This window comes from Chanos chanos, chromosome 13, assembly GCF_902362185.1.
Source record: "Chanos chanos chromosome 13, fChaCha1.1, whole genome shotgun sequence".
NCBI classification, from domain to species: Eukaryota; Metazoa; Chordata; class Actinopteri; order Gonorynchiformes; family Chanidae; genus Chanos; species Chanos chanos.
Genome location: NC_044507.1, coordinates 14,178,525 through 14,201,395, shown reverse-complemented (window position 1 = coordinate 14,201,395; position 22,871 = coordinate 14,178,525). Strand labels below are relative to the sequence as shown.

Below are 22,871 nucleotides of genomic sequence, written 5' to 3'. Positions count from 1 at the left end.
TAGACTATCAAGACTGTACAAGAGTTTGTACCGATTGATTCTCTGTACTGTGGGTTTAATGTAAATGCTTAATATAATATGTTTACGAATATGTACAGGACATACATTTTATTTTGATGCAAAGATTGTGAGTCTGAGAACTTCATATGGTCTCTAATTTCTTCTTTGGCATTGATGTGCTTGTGTCAATGTGGGACTAAGTATTGCAATGGAACTACCACAAGAGGACAGCATTGTGTAAGCTTTTACATAAAATTATTAGAACGTATTTTTTGTGTAAGCTATAAGTCTGCCCTCTTTCATATGGTGTTAGTACTTTTATTGTTTTGTTTGAATGATGGATATCATTTTTTTCTTTTTTGCCAGAAACAGAAAAATGACATTTTAAGTACGCTTTGAGTCAGTGATGAAAGGACAGAGAATGGAGACCAAATGAAAACAAAAAAAGATTGTTTCAGTATTCCAACCCAGTTTGACTATTAGCATTTTAGCACTTGTCATTTGCTACATGTTAGATGAAAATAAATTATGATGTACCTGTATACGTATATTTTTGTCTGTATATCAGTTTTGTTAATATGGCGCCCAATGTGTAAATACAATGCTTGATGTTTACAGTAGTATTTCTGTCTTAATATATGAAACGCTATCATAAAATATTCATATCTGATCTCAAACATCTTTTGAAGTGTTTATTTCACAGATGATCGGAACCAGTGGCTGTTACTGGTCATTAAATCATGACACTCTTCCCATCACTTTTAAATATGGGTCAAATAAATAATGTCCTCAACAGAACACTTTGCTTTGACAGGGGACTTCATGTGCTCTTTGTATCAGCATAATAAAAAAATTAAGCAACCATAAAAGCTGAGATGGAAAGAGGAAGAATGTTTCAATTTACTGGCCTGGTGGGAATGCTGAAACAAAGTTAAATATTCACTGAAAACGTGAATCTCCTGTATGAATATGGGTGAGGGTTCTTGCTGCATAATTCAGCTGCCATTTAAAAAGTCATTTAAAGGTACATTTGAGAACATACAGACTCTTTTATGAATTAATATCTTCACTGATTTATGGCTATCAGTTGTTGGGGAAGATACAGATCTTGGATCCCATGTTGGGAGTCTTTTATGAGATCATTTGTGTTGATTATATCCATCACACAAAATTCATATGATCATAATTCTTTATTAAAGAACATATCCTGAAAATGAAAAGACATACTTCTCATACTTACAAACACATTCACAGTTGACAGTAGATATATCAGAATATATATCATATATATCAAAGCAAAAGAAGAAACAAAAAAGAAGAAGAAACAAAAAAAGGTTATGATGTGGAAAATGAGGTATGTTTGCATGTATTTCTCACACACTGGATAAACTTTTCTGGAATGGCACAAACAAAAGCTGAAACTCAACTCATACATTCTCATCCCTGATACTGCAGTCATTCCTCCAGGACATTTGGTTATTTTTCTAGTTTATTCATTAATTTCACCTCACAGGTGAAATCCTGCATATAGGTCTCTTGGATTCAGTGTTCCCAAAGTATTTCATAGTACTTCCCAAAGTATTCTCATAGTATTTCTCATAGTTTTCCCATAGTAGTTCCTTTTAGACCAGATATTCACAGTCTGTGTTCTGTGGCATTGGACATTATGCCAGTGTTGGCACCATGCATTTACCACAATGTTAAGCCCAGATAAAGTACTCAGTACATCACTGGCAGTCTCGGCTCTCAGCAACCTTAGCTTATCTTAATTTACAATTCAGCCAAAAATCAGTAAATACTCATCAGAGAACTGTCCCAATGTGTGTGTGTTATGTTAGTATATCATTAATCAGTGTACCTGCTCACATGAATGCTATTCTACACTAAATGGCATTGTTTTGGAAGATAAAAGACAATCTTTAAAACAATTATAAAAAGGTACTGTTAAGTACAGTATGTATTTATACAGTGATTGTAATATCATGGCCATGTAGTTTCACATGAAAAAAGGCATTCAGGAAGTTAAGTAGACCTCAAAAAGACTGGCCACTGAGTGCATTCGGTAGAAAATCCCAAAAGGTAGTCCAATATTCACCACCGCTACCCACGTGTTATAGTTGTAAATCTCTACTCCAATGGGATCATCAAACTGGGGACGGGCACCAAAAGCTGGAATGATCCAAAGCTGTGAACGTAAATACATTTATGATGTCAGACTCTAAATCCTTCACAATAAAAACCCGCTGAGATACAGCAGTAACAATGAAAAGGCAAGACCAACTCCCTTCACATTAACCTCTATTCTGAATTCTACGAGAATGCAAAGGGAACTTACGGTGACGTTGCTGAGCAGCAGGAAGGCACAGATCTCTTTGAGTAATCTTCTTTTCCAGGTGAGTTGATGTGGCTGGGCTTGAGTGTGTCCATGGTTGTGGGTTGTGTCTGTTATAACATAAATGTTTGACTTTGTCTCTCCTATTATATCTGAAGGCTTGTGAGATGCGCTTTCATGAGAGTTCACAGCAACAGCATTGGAGAAGACAGAGTCATCATTTGTTTCATGGAATGGTTCTCTGTGGAGGCCCTCGATGATAAAGACGTTCTGGACACCCAGCTGGATGATAGTGAATAGGGAACAAACTAAGTTCAGAGCACTAAGGTGACCCATCACCCCTGATGCCACCACAGCCACTACGGTGAAATAGCAGATAAGAAATTGGCCTATGGAGGCTCCACAGAGAAGACCCACGTCGAGGCGTCGGGTGGGGTTCTTGCCTGATACGTGATCCCTCTGGTCCAACCGGTAGATGATGCAACCTGCTATCGTGGCAATTGACATGAGTATAATAACCACCAGGGTTGTGATGTAATGCATTGTCAATGCCCTGATTCGCTTCCCTTCGTCGTGAGCTGTCACATCCACCTCATACACCACAAATGTTGCCAGACCCACCACTATAACAATCAGCCCAAGTGCCGGTCCGACCAGCACGTCCTGCAGTCTGAAACGGAGGTGAGGGTAGTGGTTATGTTGATCAACGAGGCGACCCACATTTTTCCACATGACATAAGCCATGGCTGAGGCAAAGAGGCTGTACTCAATGTTGAAAGGGTAGAGGTAGTAGTATGCCTGTTCAAAAATGCCACAAGCTGTATGACTGCACTCACACTCACTGTTTCCACCACCGGCTGAAAAAAAAAAAAAGAAAAAACAACTGAGTTAGGGTTGACAGCTCGTTGAACTGTACATGGGGATCTATGAAACTGAAGTACAATGGAAATTCAAAAAACATTAAAATTCAGAAGTCTGTTCTTGAACAACAAATTACTGAAGAGAAATCGAAACAGACAGACTCTTTTCTGTAAACTCCTCAGGTTACCTTTTATAGCCATGGTGCGAGGAGCTACAGAATGGTTAGTGTTGGGAACCACTGTCTGGTGCAGGGACTCCTCTGTAACTGCCGTCATCCACAACATTAGGTTAGTGGACAAGGTCAGCATCAAACCACAGCTGTACAAAGAGTAGAGGAGAGAGAGAGCGACAGTGACAAAGGGGCAGATAAACAGCGGAAGACTAAGCAAAGTATTATACAACATTAAAACAGGTATGAGTAACATGTCCCTTTTTGTTCGTTGTATGTGTCGCCCAAGAATCAAGTCTGAGTTTTAGGTTTCAAAAAAAAAAGAAAAAATCGAACAAACCAGTTATTATATTCCTGCTTGCTGTACACTGGGGCGCTACTCAGTTAGGCACAGATTACCAGCTATGTCATTGTGACATTTTCACATTGCTTTATATCCAATGTTTAGATCATTCAGATTCTATGAAAAATTTGCAAGTAGATCAAGACAGCTCTGCATACCGTGTAATGTTCCTTTGTAGCTGTACACAATCTTTTGCATGAATCCAGAGAAAGTATGTCTGAAATTCCATAAAGAACAGAACATTAAGAAAATCCATATTACATCCATACTTTGCTCACATAACTGTAGTTATTTTCTGTACTTTGAGTGCTGGAAGTGTAGTAGTAATATCATACCTGAACAAGCATAAACACAGCCTGTACAGAGGGAAAGATGATCTTCACAGCAGACTCACAGTGAAGATAACCCACGTAGTTAGCAATCTTAAAGACATCCATGATAAGACTGCACAGCCCAAATAACACTAGTCCGCCTGGTTAAATAAATACAAATAATAAGCAAATACATATTATTGCAGAAAAAAAATATATATCAGAACTCATGCTTGATTTTCATGCTGTCAGACATTCTATTTGACAAGACATTTATGAAGAATTTCACAGACTTTATGGCCATTCTTGTACAATTCTGAGGTAAATTTTGATGAAGCAAATCAGTCTTACCTCGGAGCCAGATAGGGCCAGCGTGTCCATCTTTGTAGAGCACGGCATGGTCTTCCCGAGAGGTGTAGGCTGAATAGTAGAGCATCCAGATGGTGGTGAGGATGATGAGAACTGTGAGGAAGATCTGCAGATGGGTAGGTGTGATAGCCACCTTATTGAAGACACTGCCACTCACAAGGGCAGAGCCCAGAATGATAACATTGACAGCGATGAGCCCAGATAGAAGCCTTCCCCAGTTCCGACCCTTCTCGTGTACGGTGCACCCTCCGATGGATAACGCTATGCTGGGCATGCGTCTTGAGATCTCTGCCCGGACACTGTCGTGGAGGGCGGAGGCATGGGTCTCTTTAGCTTCTACTTTGTCCTCTGTAGTCATCTTGCTGGATTCAGAGGAAAGTCCCAGAGATAAAACCATGGTTAGTCTCACCTCAAACACCTCGGAGTGTCTTCAGAATAATTTGTTCTTCTCTTTGACTCAAATTTGAGATTCCAAGTGGAAGGAGGATTCTTATAAGTGACCACCCTATAATGGATATCACTGAGGACAGTATTCCAGTGAATACAAATATACGTAGAAACTTCTTTTTTTTCTTTTTAATTTTTGCTGTTCAGAACTGATATATGTCTGGATCCAGTCAGTCAATCATCTGTAAACCTTCCTCACTAGCAGCACATTACCTAATCTTCCTTATAACCCACATCTGACAGCTTCACAAAAGCACTGTAGTTTTACAAACTGACAGCAAATCATGAAAGCTCGAACAGTTATCATGGGCCAACATGCTTAAATTCATCTTGCTTGCATTGGACCAACTCCAACCAATGGGGATACACTACACTGATAACAGTATTTGATGGATACGGTTTCTCTGGGATTCTATTCTACACCGTAATGATGTAAATGATCGAACAAATAAACCAGCTGTAGGTCTGAGTCATAAATAAATATTAGGCTGTTTCTCAGTTAAAAAAAAAAAATCCTTTTCACCGAAGTTGAGAGATAGATCACAGTTTTTTTCTGTGAACTTACATCCACAATACTGAATAAATTTCACTCCTCTTCTTACAGGGTTATAGCTCAACCTCCCATTAAATATGTTGCGTCTCTTCTCATATAATAGGCTGTTCATCTGTGTTCAAACAATTCTCGGTGCATAGCCGTGAATTTAACAATACTACTACTCCTTTGGCCTGGCGTTGCAGTTAACTAAACAAATCCAATGAAAAGACCCTCAGTGATAAAGCCTTCTGTATTGTAAAGTATTGCAGGATATGAGAAGTATGTCTGCACATAATGCTACATACAGCTTTGCCAGTGAACTTACCTGAAGAGTTGTGCGAGGGAAGTTCTTCAGTGGTGGAGAGTGTTGTCCCCGCATGGCTTTTATAGCACACCAGTGGCACTTTGATTTACAGTAACCACAAAGTTACGTGAACAAGATATGAAACCACAATGTCATAAACTGGCCGTGAAAAAAATAAATAAATAAGCATCTGACAACTCTCCCACCATATTAACTGTGTTTCTGCACTTGAACATCCTGAGAATAACAAATGAGACTCGTTTAACTCCAGTGGAAACACTACATGAACCATTGTACAGGCAATTAGATATGATTGCCTTATCTAACGAATTATGATGGACTATGCATTGTCCACTATGCAACTATGCATTGTAACTTGCACAATATAACATATAAAAACTATCAACTAACCTTGCTGAGAGTTTAACATTTGATGACTGAGCAGTTTGAAAGCATTTCTGTGGTTTTTGACCAATTAGCCTATAATGTGACTAAATAATATTTTGTCTCTTTATTTCTTTCCTAGAATTCTCTTTAAGTGAAGTATTGATTGTGAGATCACAGGTTCTCTGTATTCCAAGAATGCTAGCATAACTATGAGAAAACTTTGATATGCCCCTATATATGATAAGCATCTTATCTGATATAACTAACACTCCAGTTTGATTTTGTCCGATTTTAAAAATTATTTTATTACTTTCAGCCTTTATACGTGTTACCACACGTGTAATGCTTTGGAAACTAACGAGTAGTCATTAATAAACTGAATATCAAATAACCAATTTACACATTTAAACGTGTTCACAGCCACCCGCATGTTAGTGATGAAAACAGAGGTTACACATTAGGTTTACATACAAATAATGAAATAAAAGGAATGCCTTTGGAAAATACCCTCAGAAAACATTACCAGTGAATAAGCTTTGAATACATTTTGTTTTTCTGCGCCTTTATTGATACCCTTGTAGACTTTCTGTTCTGCATGAACACACAGTTATTGTCTTGAACCGTGAGGTGATTTTTTTTCCTAAACCACTCCCTCTCTAACGAGCAGTTCGGGTGTCCGTGGAAACCGCGCCACCGGTTGATGTGTTGACTTTGTTGGGCTCGGAATGTGTCTTACTGCTATCAGCGGAGGACTGACTTTCCCACCCACTGCACCAGACTAATAACAAACTAAAAGAATGGGGGCTGAGGTCCGAAATCATCATGAATGACAAATATCACAAGGCAGCACGAGATGGCTACCTTGACTTGTTGAAAGAGGCAACGCGGAAGGACTTAAACGCTCCAGACGAAGATGGAATGACACCGACACTATGGGCCGCCTATCACGGCAACTTGGAGGCGCTACGACTTATCGTAGGGAGGGGGTGAGTTTCTTAAACAAGTTTGCCAGGAGGTATTTCACTGCCTTTGGTCAATACGCTGTTACTTTCCAAGATAGCAGATGATTTTTCCCATCTTCTGCATTCCTTCTCAACAACAGTAAGGGGATAGCGAGTAACAGTAAACCGTGAGGGTATTAAGCAAGGTCATCCCAAATGCAACTGTAATGAAGTTCCTGTAGTTTCCCATAGTTCAGTAACGACTACAAAGTAGGCCTTAGGGCTACGGTTAATGACAGTGATGGCACGAGCAATTAGAGTTCATCGTTTTCGCCTTGAAAACGCAAGGATAAAACTCTCTCCCTGTATGTGGTGGGTTTAATTAATAAGGCCATAGCAAATACATGCTGAATACAGAACAAGGAGCATGACAAAAGAGAGAAAAGTTCAGTTTCAATTATCAGAACAGTTCCCATCCGCTGAAACTGGGTGTATTTGCTCTTATGTAAAACAGTTTTATAGCATCTTGCAAAACCATCATATAGAATCCGTAAATATGTCTTCCCATTCCCAAATCGAGAACTGCCCTCTATTCGGGCTATACGTCAACTTGACACGTTTATGTAGGCTACAGGTTGTTTCGCCGTATACTGTATATTCACATACGTACCACCGTTTTATTTTGTTAATCTGTTTTAATGGGAGAAAGAAAGGGACGTTTTCATCCCTCAACCGAGAGAGCGGGCACACAAAAGCACATTTCATAGTCTTTCTGGTTGACCTGTTTTCCTCGTTATTAAGAGACAGGCCCATTATGAGAGAGGTTAATTGGCAAAACTTCAAAATTTGAAACTGCATAAATGTGTAGCTGCATTAATATGTGAGATCTCTGGTCACAAGTCACATTCTATGGCACAGTCACATACACAGCAAACCTACCGTGACCTGTTCAGAAATAAGACACATTTACACAAGAAAGTGGCAGTTTCAGTATGTGCATTTAATTCCCTGGTATTCGTATATTCCTGTTTTTTATACATGGAAAGTGCATGCGGAATGAAACCGCGTACAAAAAACGCTGTTGCCTACCGATTACATCGTTTCCCACAATTAAAGCCTACTTTATTTAGCCTATACAAAGGGCGTTTGCGGTGCACACGGGGACAGAGGAGAACACATCCTTCCCAGTGATAAATAGTGAGGTGAGATACGTGCCATAATTGTACAAATCAGCATTTTGATTTGTATCATGGTGTTAACGATACACATTTATCTCTAGTTCACGGATCACACATCTGTTAGCAGCCGAGAGATATTTGAGAAAGATATATGCTGACGGCCTTAGAGTTTTATAGCACAATCTGTCTTTTCTCAGAGCAAGCAAAGTGAAAACTGGCAATGTCCCCATAAGATAAGGGAATGCTCTGGTGGATGGCAGCTACCTGATTTTATTTTTTTATTTTTTAATATGATTTTGTACCTAAGTCATTGAATTCTCCCAGTCCCTTCTCAGCCATTCCACCACCACCCGGAAAAAAAAGGATGGAACTACATGTGCAAAAAAAAAAAGGAAAAAGAAAAGAAATAAAGGAGAAGTGGAAAAAAAGAAGTGAAACATGGGACTTGTGTCACTGTTGTCAGTAATCTTCATTATCGACACCCGCTGGGCTGATGGTGTATGTCTTTGTGTAGTGAGGACAAACCCCAGCTACAGACTCATATACAGATGCCAGATTTTTCAGGTTCATGGTACTTTGACTGGACCGTAGCGTTTTGTTGCGTTCTAAACTATATGGGTTCACATCCCCCCCACCCCCACCCCCCACCCCTTCTGCTTTTTGTCAATTTGAAAAATCATATCACATCATATTTATCACATTATATTTGAACTCATTCAAAGGCACTTTCAACTTTGTAATTCATTTTCTCAAGAGGATGTTCATCTGAGAGTCTGTAGCAAAAGCACCGAGTTAAACTAAATCAACTTGACATGCCGGGGTTTTCTCTCATGCTGCCCTGCACATGACACGAACCATACCTTTCACAGGGTAGTTAATGTTTGTAAGAGAGTAAGGGGAAATCAGGGTCAGAATAGTTTGCAGGTGATAATCCCAATGCTTTTGACTCCCAGTATGGCACATAGCTTTTCTACTATCTGTGAAAACCTTGCAGCTTTAGCCATCAATAATGTACTACTGCAAGGCTTCACCTGCAGCCCATCAAAAATTAATCAGGCTTACCAGTGCACCTCTGCCACAGAACACAGGGAATTCAGGAAACGTATATGCTATACCAAAGACCTCATATTCAGTGGCATGTAAGCAAAAGAAATGCTTTGTTTGTAAATGTGAAATTCAGACTGAACTGGAGTGTCAACGATAGTGTTTGTTGAGTCATGCATGACATTCATATAACCTTAACATTGTGGGTTTACATTTAAACAGTGCAGTAGTTACAGTTTAACATGTATAGTGACTGAATTGTCACTTAGAAAATAAGACAGTGAGTACTTACAGGAAACCATGCACTGTACATATAGGAACCATATAGCACCATGTACGCTACTCACTCAAAAGTAAGTCATTTTTATTTATTTTGGAAGGATAGACATTAGGCTGCCCTCATGAAGTCAGACCTAATTCATTTTATACTTGTCAGTCAATCATATAACTGACAGGAAATCTTATGAGAAGACTTTTTAAATTCCACATATCTTTGAAGTCTGCAAATTTTTACACAAATGTGCTTTCACCAGCACTTCATAAACTACAATATTCATGTTTTTGGCTATAACCATACATAATTATATATTTTTATAAATGTAAAAATATGTATGGTATTGTATACATTTGTGCTTTGTTAAGCACTCGTCGACTGATGGAATTCTGTGTGACATCACTAAGACCACATGGTGCAACTCATCTGGTCTTCCCTGAAAGATTATACTCGAAGAGTTACCTCATATATGGGCAGCAGATCATATTACCAACCTGCTGCACTCCTGCAACTTCAGTGGAGATGACCCAAAGGTCATGAGGTTGTTAACCGTTCAGGATACGCAGTCAGACTGAATGGATTCAGATTGGTACTTAAAAATGTCCATTCAAGGATACCACATATTCATCACTTATGTGGTGCTGTTATCTATTTTCAGCCATGTGGAATTAGAGATAAAATTGTACATTATCCTGTTGGGGCACCTGCAGCTGAAATATAATTCATGAATAATGTATTGTCATCCAGTGAACAGGGCATGGATGACAGGTCAGTGCTGAAAACATAATCAAAAAATCATGGACTTGCGTCTGTGCATATGACCATTTTGGGCCAGCATCATGAGGGCTTACCTGTTTCAGCTTACACCTGACAGTCTTACTTATGAACTCATGTTATTCTATCAAACCCAAATGATCCTGCTTATATTTCAGAGTGGTTTCAGTCTAGTGACATGTCATTATCATCTTTGCATTATTAATCATTCATCTTTTATCTTCATTATCAGGAGTGTATAAAGTACAAGTACTGTTAATAAAAAAAAAAGTACTCCAAGTAGAGTAAAAGTATCCCTCCTGAAAAATATTTAGGTAAGAGTAAAATAGTCACTCATTTACAGTTTACAAAACAGTTGTCAGTTTAACTCTATGTAGAGTACTTTTTTAGCAAGAGTACTTTTAATTGTACTTTATACACCCCTGTTCATTATCATTTTTCGTTTGTGACAGACCATGGATCTTGTTGAAGTTTTTTCTACACTTGTTGACATTTTCCTCTGATTGCCCCTATTTGTCTCATTTCAGGGGGAATCCAGATAAGTGTGACATATGGGGAAACACACCACTCCACCTAGCTGCTGCCAATGGACATCTCAACTGCCTGTCCTTCCTGGTGTCATTTGGTGCCAACATCTGGTGTCTGGACAATGACTACCACACACCGTTGGATATGGCAGCCACCAAGAACCACATGGACTGCGTACGCTATCTTGACTCCATAGCTGCAAAGCAGACAGCCCTCAACCCTAAACTGGTCAGCAAGCTGAAAGATCGGGCCTTCCGCGATGCCGAGCGGCGCATCAAGGACTGTGTTAAACTGCAGCGGAAACATCATCGCCGTATGGAGCGCAAGTTCCATAGGGAGGAAGCCTCCGTATCTGATGCCATGAGCTTCTCCAGCTACGCCAGCAGCACCATGAGCCGCAAGCTGCGCCATTTCAACACTGCCACCATAAGCGTGCCATACTCCCAAGTCAGCCACGTCTATGTTTTAACAATCATTTATAATGTGCAGAATGGACAATTGATCAGGGAGAGTATCTGCAGTTCTAGTGGAAAGTCAGTTAACACGCATGTAAAACCCAATCAAAGCATTCAGTGTTCCCTTTGAACCTACTGACTGAATATCTTTATTTAAATATTAACATTACTAGCTCAAATTTAGTGGATTCCGCCAATCACAAAGTCTTTGCGTAGTTGAATCAGGTGTTTGCCGACTTGATAGAATGTAAATGTACTATTAAGAGGGTCCGCACTCCACCTATGCATTGCTGTGTTCAGCGAGTCTGTGTGTTCTCTGTTGCTTCAGGCTACTCTTCATGCCACAGCCAGGGGCAAGACCAAGATCCAGAAAAAGCTGGAGAAAAAGAAGCAGGGCGATGGGACCTTCAAAATCTACGAAGATGGGAGAAAGAGCGTGCGCTCCCTCTCTGGCCTGCAGCTGGGCAACGACGTCATGTTCCTGAAACAAGGAACCTACGTGAACCCCAAAGACCGTTCAAGGCGCAACATCCGCGACATGTTCCCCGGAGACAATGACGACGTCATCTCGCGTGCCATCAGTGAGCCAGACCTTCACGGACAAGACGTCGATTACTCAGAGATCAGTACGGACTCAGGCCATGACTCGCTCTTTAATCGCCCTGGTCTCGGCACCATGGTTTTCCGCCGAAACTACGTTAGCGGCGGACTGTTTGGCATCGGTCCACGAGACGAGGGCAGCCTGGCGGGTAGCGACAAAGCTCCGAAGGTGCGCTTGCGCAGTCGGCTGCAGCGTTCGCCCAGCCTGGACGAGGATAGCATCGGTAGTGCCCACAGCCTACAGGAGCGTAACATGCAGGAGTTGCCCTGGGATGAGGTGGAGCTTGGGCTGGATGATGATGATGAGCCAGAGAGCAGTCCCCTGGAGGTGTTTCTGGCCACGCAGAGCATGAATGAGTTCATCCCTGTCTTCAGAAGGGAAAAGATTGACCTGGAAGCACTGCTCCTGTGCTCTGATAATGATCTCAAAGGGATTCATATTCCCCTGGGGCCGCGTAAGAAGATCATGGATGCCTGTAAGAGACGACTGGAGACGATTGAGGATCCAGACAGCATGGAGGACACGGAACTGTGAGTAGGAATTCTGCTCCTTGTGTCTAAATGATCTCACAGGAGATAAATAAGAGATTTAATTTAAAAAAAAATATCTGACAATATATTTATATTAAGTTGTGCAAATTGTAGAATTTTACGACACAAATTCACTAATTCAGTTTTATATGAAAAGTATCATCTTCTCCAAATAGATTTAAAACAATTATTTACTTCAGAAAAGAAAGAATTAATGATTTTTTAAAATCGTAACATTGGTCATTTTGACATCTCTTTTTACTGATGCACAGCAGTTTTGATTCATCTCTCATTTTCAGTATTTGAAAAACAGTAGCACAATAAGACATTTTATTTTGCTTTACAGATAGCATAAGGACTTTCTCGACCACCATCACCCATTCTGTCCAGTCTGAGGTCATGGACATGCTAGAAGAATTGATCTGTCCATTTGGTGAGACAAATGACAGGCTGCATCTCTCGGTACCTGGCTCAGGTAGAGAACAGAGACAACATTGACATAAAGGAATGAATTGGAACTTCTGTGCCTCTGCCAAATGGCATTTTATTTTTCTCAGAACCCAGACAAATAATACAGTGGATTCTGAAGCATTTGGTAATACTGTTTTGCAAGTCATGCTGTGACTAACTCTGACCATTCAACCCGTGAAGCTGACAAGACAGTCATTCAGTAAATATTTGCCTTGTGCTGTATAGCAAGTCAGACCTAAGAGCCCAGTGTGAGGTCCTACTCCATCACCTGCCCTCTCAGACCAGTAGACTTTGTTTGCCCCTATGGGGTTTGTGTGCCAGTGCCTTTGATCCTGGTGCCTGTGCGTTTTTAAATGTCATTAAGACATGGTAAATGTGTGCATTATATGGATGTTTGTGATTTATGCTTTTTTTTTTTTTTTGGCATACATAGATACAGCCACTACAGCCTGTGGTAGCACTTGACACTACATGAAAACCAGCTGGAGATATGCTAAAACATAAGGGAGTCATTTTTCTTCAGTAAGAGAACCTTTTGTACAATTGTCATGCAGTTGTTTAGTAAAAAATGTAGTTGCTAGTGTATTATGCTGAATAGTGTGGTGCTAAAGAGCGGAGAACGAGAGAAATATCATCCACAGTTAGGGATAAGTTATTTAGGGATGTGAAAAGATCCAAGTGAGTTTTTCATAATCAGGGAAGTGAAACATATTTTACTATAATAGACTTAAAACCTGAAACTTTTCATTTGTTTACATGTGTTAGGCCATACATTATATAGGCCATAATGTTTTTATACTGCTATGTCACATTATTAATTTTGTTTTATGTCATGTTCCTGTACATTAAACTATAGATCATGTTAGTGTGCTATGGTACCTAATGTAACCTCTCTGACCTTTGTTTCTTACACTGACACTGAGTACCAGTCAACCTCATACACATTTTTTCAGCATTCATGAATGGATTTCACAAAATGTTTGAACACGCTGTTTGTTCGCTGTACAGGATTTCACTGAAAACTTGACGTTGATTTCTTTTTTTTCTTTTCCTTTTTTTTAAACAGCATGTTTTTATGCAGTTAAGTCTTCCCTCTATATTTATTTCTCTGGTCTATCCACAACAGTTCATAAAGTCTCAGTAATTGCCATCACTGAAAATGTGTGAATCATTTTTTTTAATATGCACATATATTATTTTGTTGGTAATCATGATTTAAGAGAATAAATTACTAATTTACAGAATAATCTGGATTTTCTTTATTTATGTAAAATCTGTCAGTGTTTGTTGTATTTGACAGCAAAATCATTTATGTGGTCTATGTTGTTTTCAGAGGTGGATGTCAATTAAGAGGCCAATATTTTTAAAAACCTGAACTTGAATAAAGGTATAAGTAGCCTACTCAAAAGACTACTGTATTTAATTATTTGTGCTCATAATCTACAAAAGTGATTAAGTAACCTTCCACAGCTTTTTACCACTTTTGGTAGTATGGTCATAATACAGTTTGTAAATGTTTATTTAAAGCAATTTGACTTAATAGAAGAAATTAACTTAATGTGAGTTCAGAAGTAGTGTCATACATGAGTGTCTTCAGTTATTTGAGTTAGTGCAGATCAACTGGTGAGGAAGACACAAAGTAATCTGCAGAAAACAGTGTCAGAAGTATGATGTCACAACCCCAAAGATAAGGTTCATTTCTCTATCATAGACATAGCCCTTATAACAGAAGCATTTGTTCTGACCAGGACTGAAAAACAAGGACAAGCATTACAGGAGCAATGTGAGAGTAAACACAGGTCTTGATAATAAGACCGGGCCAACAAAGCGACGACATGGTTTCTGTGGTGACCTACTGAAAGCATGATGACAGAAACATAATATTTGTCCTTTTATGTTTTATATTCTTTTGTCCACAAGTTCAATGTCTTATATTTATATCATTTCAAATTTATAAACAAAAACACCCCCATTCAAAATAAAACAAAGTGGAAAAAATGAACTAACCTTCTGTCCTAGTTATGATATTTAGCTGAATTTCTCTTGAAGGCTCTGTTCACTTAATCTCTTTTGTCCATGCGGTTTTTCCTTGTTGCTTCCTCCCTACATCGAGGACAGGAAAGAAAAGAGAAAGGCGTTCTCTGCTGACTTTCACAAACAAATAAAGGGTGTGGTACCCTTCAAACATTCCAGATTATGTAAGAGACCTAGGAAGGGGATTAAGATAAAGAAGGAACAGGAACCAGCTCTTCATATCACCACTATTACACACAAAGGATTCAAGAGACGGACAAAGCACACATACCAGTGGCGCTTACCTATTAGCACTACTACTTTTCATCTCAAAAAACGTAAAGACAACATACAGCTAACTGAGATGGAGACAAAGGAGAAGGAGCCCAACCAGACAGTTCAGAACAAAGACATGGCTGTGTCTAAGGATGATTTGAAAGATTTCAAGGTCTCTGAGGAACCTACAGATCCCCAAGAGGACAGCTCTCCAGTTCCTGGAGATCAGGGTCCAGAGGAGGTGCTGTGCGATTCCTGCATAGAAAGCCCCTCCAAGGCCATTAAGTCCTGTCTCACTTGTCAGGTGTCATACTGTGAGGCTCACCTTCGACCACACCTGGAAAACAGTAAGTTTCAGACCCACCGGCTGGTGGAGCCCCTGCAGGATATGGAGGTGCGCATATGTGACCACCACAGACTTCCCCTGGGGCTCTTCTGTTTGACGGACAGTCGTTGTGTCTGCCTGGGCTGCCAGGAGGAGGACCACCGAGGACACCCCACTGTAACTGCAGGAAATGCACGAAAACAGATAGAGGTCTGTGTTCTGAAAAGCTAACAGTTAGAACTGGATCAGCTTTGGTTTAATGGGCTTATACCTAGTAGGTCTGACAGAAGCTGTCAAATTTAAAGAAAGCAAAGTAAGAACAATAGCATCTTGGGTGGTTAATAGAGGAAAAGTGAAGCCCACACACACAAAAAAAGTCTGTTTAGAGAAAAAACTGTTTAGAGAACAAAAGAGAACAAAAAACTGTTTAGAGAACAGATGGTTCACTGCAGCGCCTGTTTTTTGTTTTATATTTGTTTTGCATTCCACCTTGAAAGTAACCTTTCCTACACACTTGTGTGTGGTTAAATAAAAGCACCGGCCAAGGCCTTGCTGAAAAGGCTGTCTAAAAATATTGCTGTATGTTTTATCTAAAGGAAGAGCTACAGCGGAAACACAGAGAAATGGTTAAGACAATGTCATCAGCAGAGCATGCTATCAGCAAGTTGCAGAGCAACACAGCTTCCATTGAGGTGGGTCTCACATGTCACCAGTACATACCGGTTACTTTATAACTGTGTCATATCCCAGAGCTGGCAGAGTTTTAGTGGGGTTTTTTTCACATGAAGTCAGACCATATTTGGAACAGTTCACCTACTCTGAATTGAAATAAGCTTGTCCCTTTTCTAATTTGTTGCTTTTTCAGCTACTTTTTTTGTGTCACATAGAGTAACATGTTCCTTGAAGAATTTTAAATTGTGTGTGTGTGTGTCTCTCTCTCTCTCTCTCTCTCTCGCTCTCCCTCTCCCTCTCCCTCTCCCTCTCCCCCTCCCCTCTCTGCAGGCCTCCGTGGTTGACGTACGTGCTGTGATCGAAAAACAATTCTCAGAGCTGCAGGCAGCCATGGAGAATGCCCGTAAGGAGGCGTTGGATGTCCTGGAAGTGGAGCACAGACAGGCTCTGAGCCAAGCAGAGGGAATTCGGGCCCACCTGGAACGGAAGATCACCGAACTGAAGAAAATCCTGACGCAAGTGGAGAGGTTGTCTGTGACCAAAAATGACATGGACTTCATACAGGTCAGTGGTGTGAGAAGGACACGCATATAGCTGAGCTTATCAGTCAGTCTGGGCTTTTATCTAATACTGTTTTGGCAATCACAGATATATGTATTTGTCATTTCGGTCACCCAGTTATGTCTGATATGATTTGTTGACACAATTCAGAAAGGGCTTGAAGGCACAGTGAGCAGACTTCTGTACTTCATACAATCAATTAATCTCAAAAATATATAAGGACTTTGTGGAGAGTACAGAAAGTGATTTGTATTTGAATGCAAAGAGGTACTCTAAATCTAGTTGCAGGAAAAGAGGATAAATGAGTGCTTTGACTCACCATATTGACCATTTCAGGAATACTCAGAGTGGAAGAAGGCTCCAGTGGATGTCGGTTTGCCAGGTGTGTACATTAGCCTCATTGACCATCTCTCCACCTTCAGCCGCTTTGTCACAGAATCAGCCCAGGAACTGTGTGACCAACTTTTCTCAAAATACAACATTCAACTCAAAGAGCTCTATGAAACAGGTAAGTAAAGGATTGGGTAAAGGGGCTTTATGTGACAAAAATATATGGGTGAACAAACTCTCTATCAAAATTACCATTCTCTTTTTACCACAGAGAAACTGAGCATTAAAATGATGGTTCATTCCAAAGCTGCAACAAACCACCACGTGATTGAACCTGAACCTGAGACAAGAGAAGATTTCCTTAAGTGTAATCTATCCATTCCAGTCTAAAATATATTCTTCATGTTTCAAAATTTATTTATGTCATCTGAGCATCATTTGAGCGGTTTTTATTTTGTATGTTTCATCCAGATGCCAGCATTCTGAGCTTCAATCCAGACTCAACGCACAAGTTTCTGAGACTCACTGACAACAATAAGAAGGTGACCAACACCACTCCCTGGCAGCATAGCTATCCAGACACAGCTGAGCGATTTGAGTACTGGCGTCAGGTGTTAGCCTTAGAGAGTCTCTACCTGGGTCGGCATTACTTTGAGGTAGACCTGAGTGGCGATGGAGCTTATGTGGGACTCACCTACAAGAGCATTGACCGCAAGGGTGATAAGAGCAGCAGCTGCATCACAGGCAACAGTTTCTCCTGGTGTTTGGGAAGAGAGGGTCGCGGTCTCTCCACATGGCATGCTGACGTGGAAATCCCTCTTGAAGTGGGAGAGTTTACCAGGATTGGAGTCTATGTGGACTATGAGAAGGGTGTGTTAACCTTCTATGGTGTAGCTACACCCATGGTTCTACTCTATCAGTATACCACTAATTTTCTAGAACCACTTTACCCTGCATTCTGGCTGTCCAAGAAGGACAATGTGGTTGCTTTAGTAATCCCTGGAGATGACTGACATGTCTGTGATTCTTTGGTGTGCTTGCAAACTATTGAACTGACCTCTATCAAACTTTGTCTTTTATAACTTCAAGAATCACACTGCAAAGAATACATGTCAGTCAAAAGATTTATTGGAGTCTTATTTTGTGTGAACTAAAAACAGCATGCATTGTTTCTGTTCTGTTCATTGTTTCATGAACTGTGTTTTCTGTAGTCAAAAATCAAAGACAAATAAGCAGATCAAAACTGTCTCGATGATTGTTCTTTCGTGACATTTCTAACAAACTTCTTTGATTCATTAAACCTACTCATTCCTAAATTGCAAATAATCATTTTAAACATGCTGTCAATTAACTGGCAGTAAAACAAATAGGAAGGCAGTAAAACTTTAAGCTTGGAATTCAGTTTCATCATATGCAGGGTTTACAAAGTGTACACCCGATTGTGTCATGGTGATAGAGTTCATACTGTCAGTCCCATACAGCTCAGGGATCTCAGGCATCATATTTGGCTTATCAAACATGGGGTTGTCGAAGCCACGGTCCAGAGGGCCACCCAGCTCTCCAACCAAACTATTTCTCTTCCAAGTACTCAAAGAAGGTATGCTGGGTACCCTGATAATGCCCCGTCTGAGGAGGAACCCAAAAAGAACCATGCAAATCACCACTAACAAGCTCCCCACCACTGCTCCGGCTATCACTCCGGAATTGCCACTGCTGTCTGACGATGCCTGGATCTCCGTCTCCTCTATGCCAAGATGAGCCCCGTTGGCCTTTGCATCATTCATTATATCACGTGCAAGTTCTGCTGCCAATTTTCCACTGTTTGAACCTGTGCCCTGATCCAGGATTGTCACCTGGATTTTTGAGACTGTTCCGAAAGGCATTATCCCCAGTAATCTTTGGGTCTGAGACACTTTAGAGAGGCCTAGCTGAATAAGGTGGTACTTGGACAGTCCAAGGAATACGTGTTGCAGTCGTTGACAGTATGTTTCGAGATTGAAGCTCTCAGAGTATTTGATGTTAATGATGGCACCACAAATCTGACAGCAGTGACCCGTGGGGCTCAGGGGTTTGTGACATTCCAAATGGGGACATGTCACATGTTGACAGATCCTGTCATGGTTGGCAGAGTTTCCACACTCACAGCCAGTCAAGTCATTGCATGTTGAGCCCATAACATTAAGTGACGAGGAACCATGAAACTGTAGCTGGCCAGAGTGGGAGGATAGGTACTGGGTGAACTCAGAGTTGCTTCTGAATTTCTTACCCATAATAGACACACTCTTTACCGGAACAATCTTCTGATCAGATGAAATGTCCACTCGAAATGACGAGCCTTCACGGAATACCACATCATCAAAATGGCAAGGAACGCTGTCTTCGTGGACCGAGAAGAGAAAGCTGCCTTTCTCCAGGTCATCAGAAGAGGAGGCTGACTGCCACAAAGCCGGATCAAACCATTGCAGAGAATCAGAGTCTTTGAAGGTGACCGTGGCACCTGTTCCGCAACCAGGATCCTGACCATTTCCGACAGCAAAGCCAGCTCCTGAGGCCAAAATCAACTCCCCGTCCACTGGCAAGTACATCCCAGACGCAGTGTGCGCAGTACTCACATATACAGACACTTTTCTTTGGGCTGGAAACTGCACATAGTCGTTTCCACATGGCACCACACCGCCAACCCAGTTTGTTGCATTTTCAAAGTTGGTGTCTGGAATCCATCGCTTGTACAAGGCATTAGTAGAGCCAAGAATACAGACCCAAAAAAGTATGAGTTGTGTGTGAGCCATTGTAAGTGTTTATGAGGATAAGAGGAAAGACACTGGCAGTTACCTTTGATCGGTCCTGACTATGTGACTGTCACATGAATGTTCAAGCTCTCAATTGGTGAGAATTCACGACAGCAATTTGGTCAGTAAAAGATTTACTAAGGCGAAGTCACTCAGAAATTTCTGTGTAAACATACATGTATTCATTTTTTGTTATTATCATTCAGAAAGTACAAAGTTACACCGAATTACATGTTTTCTTTATGAATAAAGGAAACTGGAGAAATCTTGAATGACTGTTTATTCGTTTGTTTATGAGTTTTCTGGCTGTTTATATGGCTCTGACACAGACCATTCATCCTCTCGCTACCGCTTCTTACATTCACATTCCATACAATAGATGGCAGTGTGTCCCTTATAGGATGTTAAAGCGATCGTTGAAAAACAAAAATACTTGGGTCCTTCAGGCAGAAAAAGGGTTTCTATGTTTACATACACGTCACCAGGAAGTGTGACGAGTCTGTACAACATGTCGAGAGAGGTGAGTTTTTTAGATTTCTAAAAAGTCATCTAAAACAGCTTACAGCGTTATTTTTCCTCACTGTTGAATGTGCTTAACATCTTTCGTCAGTGGTATTATGTTAAGCACTATATTCCTTCAACAGACGGACCTTTACTGTCATGGAGGCAAACAGTGATGTAGTTTAAAGTAAATTGGTCAAACCTATAGAAAGTCTGCTTTCATGACATGTTTGTTTCAGTGGCATAACAAAGTTGCAGACGGTTCTCTGTTGTGACGGTGTTGGGGCACGCGTAAAAATGTTTAATAAGAGGCAGAACTGATCAGTCAAAAGTGCAGGATTTTGTTTGCGGTCATCATTGCAAGACAGTGCACAAAAGTTTTTAATGTTGAAACAAGAAAATTTCGTACATTACAGTTTTGTCAGAGTGTATGTCTCAAAAAATGTTGGTAATTCTGCGAAACATTTGTTATAACTGAATTCCCAGGGTGACGTGCCACTCTTCGATGAGGATGAGAATGCATTCAGTCAAAGGAAATTAAAAATCAAGTGAGTTTGTAACTGAAGATTTAAAGAGCACGTTATTCAAAGAATATACAGAAATCTTTATCATACTGAAGAATGTAATGTGGTTTTTTTTGTTACATTTAATTCGTGCATGTGATTTTAATGTAAGTAAGTACTAGTTTTATATGAACTCCTCTTGTGTTACTTGTTAATCTTTCAGGCATCCCTTGGCCACTTTTTTCCATCTTTTCTTTCGCGTAACTGCCATCATAGTCTATCTTTTATGTGACCTGTTGAGCAGTAGCTTTATCGGCTGTATGGTCACCATCATTCTCCTCTTGTCATGTGACTTCTGGACTGTCAAGGTGGGTTAAGCTTCTTGGAGGGCACTCTAGTACACATGGGCACCTACCTCATATGTGTGATATCTTACTTGATATATTGAGGGCGTTCAGTGAAATTGATTATGATTGCTATTACTATGAAGATGACAAAGATGAGGAGGAGCAACATGTGTTCGTGTGGCTGTTAACATTAATGCATTTTTCTCCTTGTCATGTGTGTTTCATTAGAATGTGACTGGTAGGCTGCTGGTGGGCCTTAGATGGTGGAATCAGGTTGATGAAGATGGAAAGAGCCACTGGGTGTTTGAGGCCAGGAAGGTTAGTATAATATTATTATATAATATTACACTAACATATAGTATTTCATAGGCCAGCCTTTTAAAAATCACCATTAGTTCTTACTAAGTTGAGAAACTGCTTTGTAATTTCCTGTATGTTTTGTGAGTGAAAATCAGATTTTTGCGTGAGATAACACAACATTCTGTACCGTGGCATGCAAGGTGAATAATGTCAATGTTTCTCTCCGTAGGACTCCAGTAAACATGTGGTCTCAAACTCTGAGTCTCGGATTTTTTGGTTGGGCCTTATTGTTTGTCCTATCTTATGGGTATTCTTTGTGTTTACTACTCTCTTCTCTTTCAAGATCAAATGGCTGGTGAGTCTTTAAATTCACCCTAGTATCATGTAGTCCAACAAACAGAACAAGATAAACCTTCATGTTGTTCATTTTTCTTCAGAAAGAAAAGTTGTTGTTTATTTTCAGTTGTTTACTATTTCTTTTCCCCTAATATTGCCAAACTGGTATCACATTTGTGTCCTGCAGGCAGTTGTCATTATGGGGATGGCTTTGCAGTGGGCCAACCTATACGGTTATGTGCGATGTAAAGTGGGTGGTGCAACCAACCTTAAGGCTATGGCCACAAACTACCTTGGCCTACAGCTGTTTAAGCAGGTATAGTATCTGTGTCTGTGCCATTATGAAGAGAATACGAAATGAACATGGGAAACTTCATTTCTACATTCATCTAATATGATTTATTTTCTTTCAGGCAATGAGAAAACCAGAGGGACCTTAAAACAACCATGCCTACTGATGAACAGGTGTCAGGGCGGCTGATTTTTTTTTTTTTAGTCAGATATGTAGTGACAGTAAAAGGGCCGTGATTCATGGGTGCCGTTGAACTGTATTTTATTTTTTAGCTACTGGTTGAAGAAGAATGTTTTCATTTAAACTGTATTTCCTCTGTATAGTGGTTTTTGTTTGTTTGTTTGTTTGTCATGTAATGAGAATATTGACTTCCAAACACTTTGTACATTTTTCTGTTGGATTCTTTCTCTAATTTTAATGTTTAATTTAATGGCAAATCCTTGGTCATAAATTGTTGGTATGGTTTGCACAAGTATGGAATTGTATTGTTGAAGGATGATATATTTTAATTAAAATACACTACAATTCCCGTCGAATTTTTCAATTTTACTTAGAGCAAGGTTTCCCAACCTTTTTGTCAGTTATTTTCCTCAAGTACCTCCAACTTCTAAGTTAGTCTGAGGGGTCTGAGTTGTTTTACTTTTCCATCACAGTGTCATAAACCGCCACGAACGCGAACCGCTGAAAAAAACCCATGGCATAACGGCATAGTGGTAGCTGCATTCTCATTTAACTACTTTGAAGTAACCAACATAATATCAAGGTTTCCCGC

General features: G+C 40.1%; 5 protein-coding genes across 5 annotated transcripts; 3 read left to right on the top strand and 2 right to left on the bottom strand.

The window, feature by feature from the left end:
* Positions 1-2,014: 2,014 nt before the first annotated feature.
* On the bottom strand, positions 2,015-4,782 carry otop2 (otopetrin 2). Its single transcript, XM_030789693.1, has 6 exons — positions 4,368-4,782; positions 4,041-4,177; positions 3,864-3,922; positions 3,381-3,511; positions 2,336-3,189; positions 2,015-2,185 (listed from the first exon to the last, which is right to left on the bottom strand). The coding sequence occupies exons 1-6, from the start codon at positions 4,780-4,782 to the stop codon at positions 2,015-2,017; spliced, it is 1,767 nt and encodes a 588-aa protein (XP_030645553.1).
* Positions 4,783-6,880: 2,098 nt separating this feature from the next.
* Positions 6,881-12,387, top strand: ush1ga (Usher syndrome 1Ga (autosomal recessive)). Its single transcript, XM_030789966.1, has 3 exons — positions 6,881-7,044; positions 10,797-11,244; positions 11,581-12,387. The coding sequence occupies exons 1-3, from the start codon at positions 6,881-6,883 to the stop codon at positions 12,385-12,387; spliced, it is 1,419 nt and encodes a 472-aa protein (XP_030645826.1).
* A 2,857-nt stretch (positions 12,388-15,244) lies between these two features.
* Positions 15,245-18,050, top strand: LOC115826228 (tripartite motif-containing protein 16). The gene is made up of 6 exons (XM_030789965.1): positions 15,245-15,678; positions 16,065-16,160; positions 16,471-16,704; positions 17,038-17,209; positions 17,303-17,398; positions 17,503-18,050. Exons 1-6 carry the CDS (start codon positions 15,280-15,282, stop codon positions 18,042-18,044), a joined length of 1,539 nt encoding a protein of 512 aa, XP_030645825.1. The 5' UTR covers positions 15,245-15,279; the 3' UTR covers positions 18,045-18,050.
* Positions 18,051-18,416: 366 nt separating this feature from the next.
* Positions 18,417-19,820, bottom strand: amn (amnion associated transmembrane protein). The gene has a single exon (XM_030790986.1). It carries the CDS (start codon positions 19,818-19,820, stop codon positions 18,417-18,419), a length of 1,404 nt encoding a protein of 467 aa, XP_030646846.1.
* Positions 19,821-20,302: 482 nt separating this feature from the next.
* zgc:112148 (Golgi apparatus membrane protein TVP23 homolog B) lies at positions 20,303-22,617 on the top strand. Its single transcript, XM_030790217.1, has 7 exons — positions 20,303-20,340; positions 20,808-20,869; positions 21,048-21,192; positions 21,400-21,489; positions 21,701-21,826; positions 21,995-22,123; positions 22,221-22,617. Exons 1-7 carry the CDS (start codon positions 20,329-20,331, stop codon positions 22,245-22,247), a joined length of 591 nt encoding a protein of 196 aa, XP_030646077.1. The 5' UTR covers positions 20,303-20,328; the 3' UTR covers positions 22,248-22,617.
* Positions 22,618-22,871: the final 254 nt, after the last annotated feature.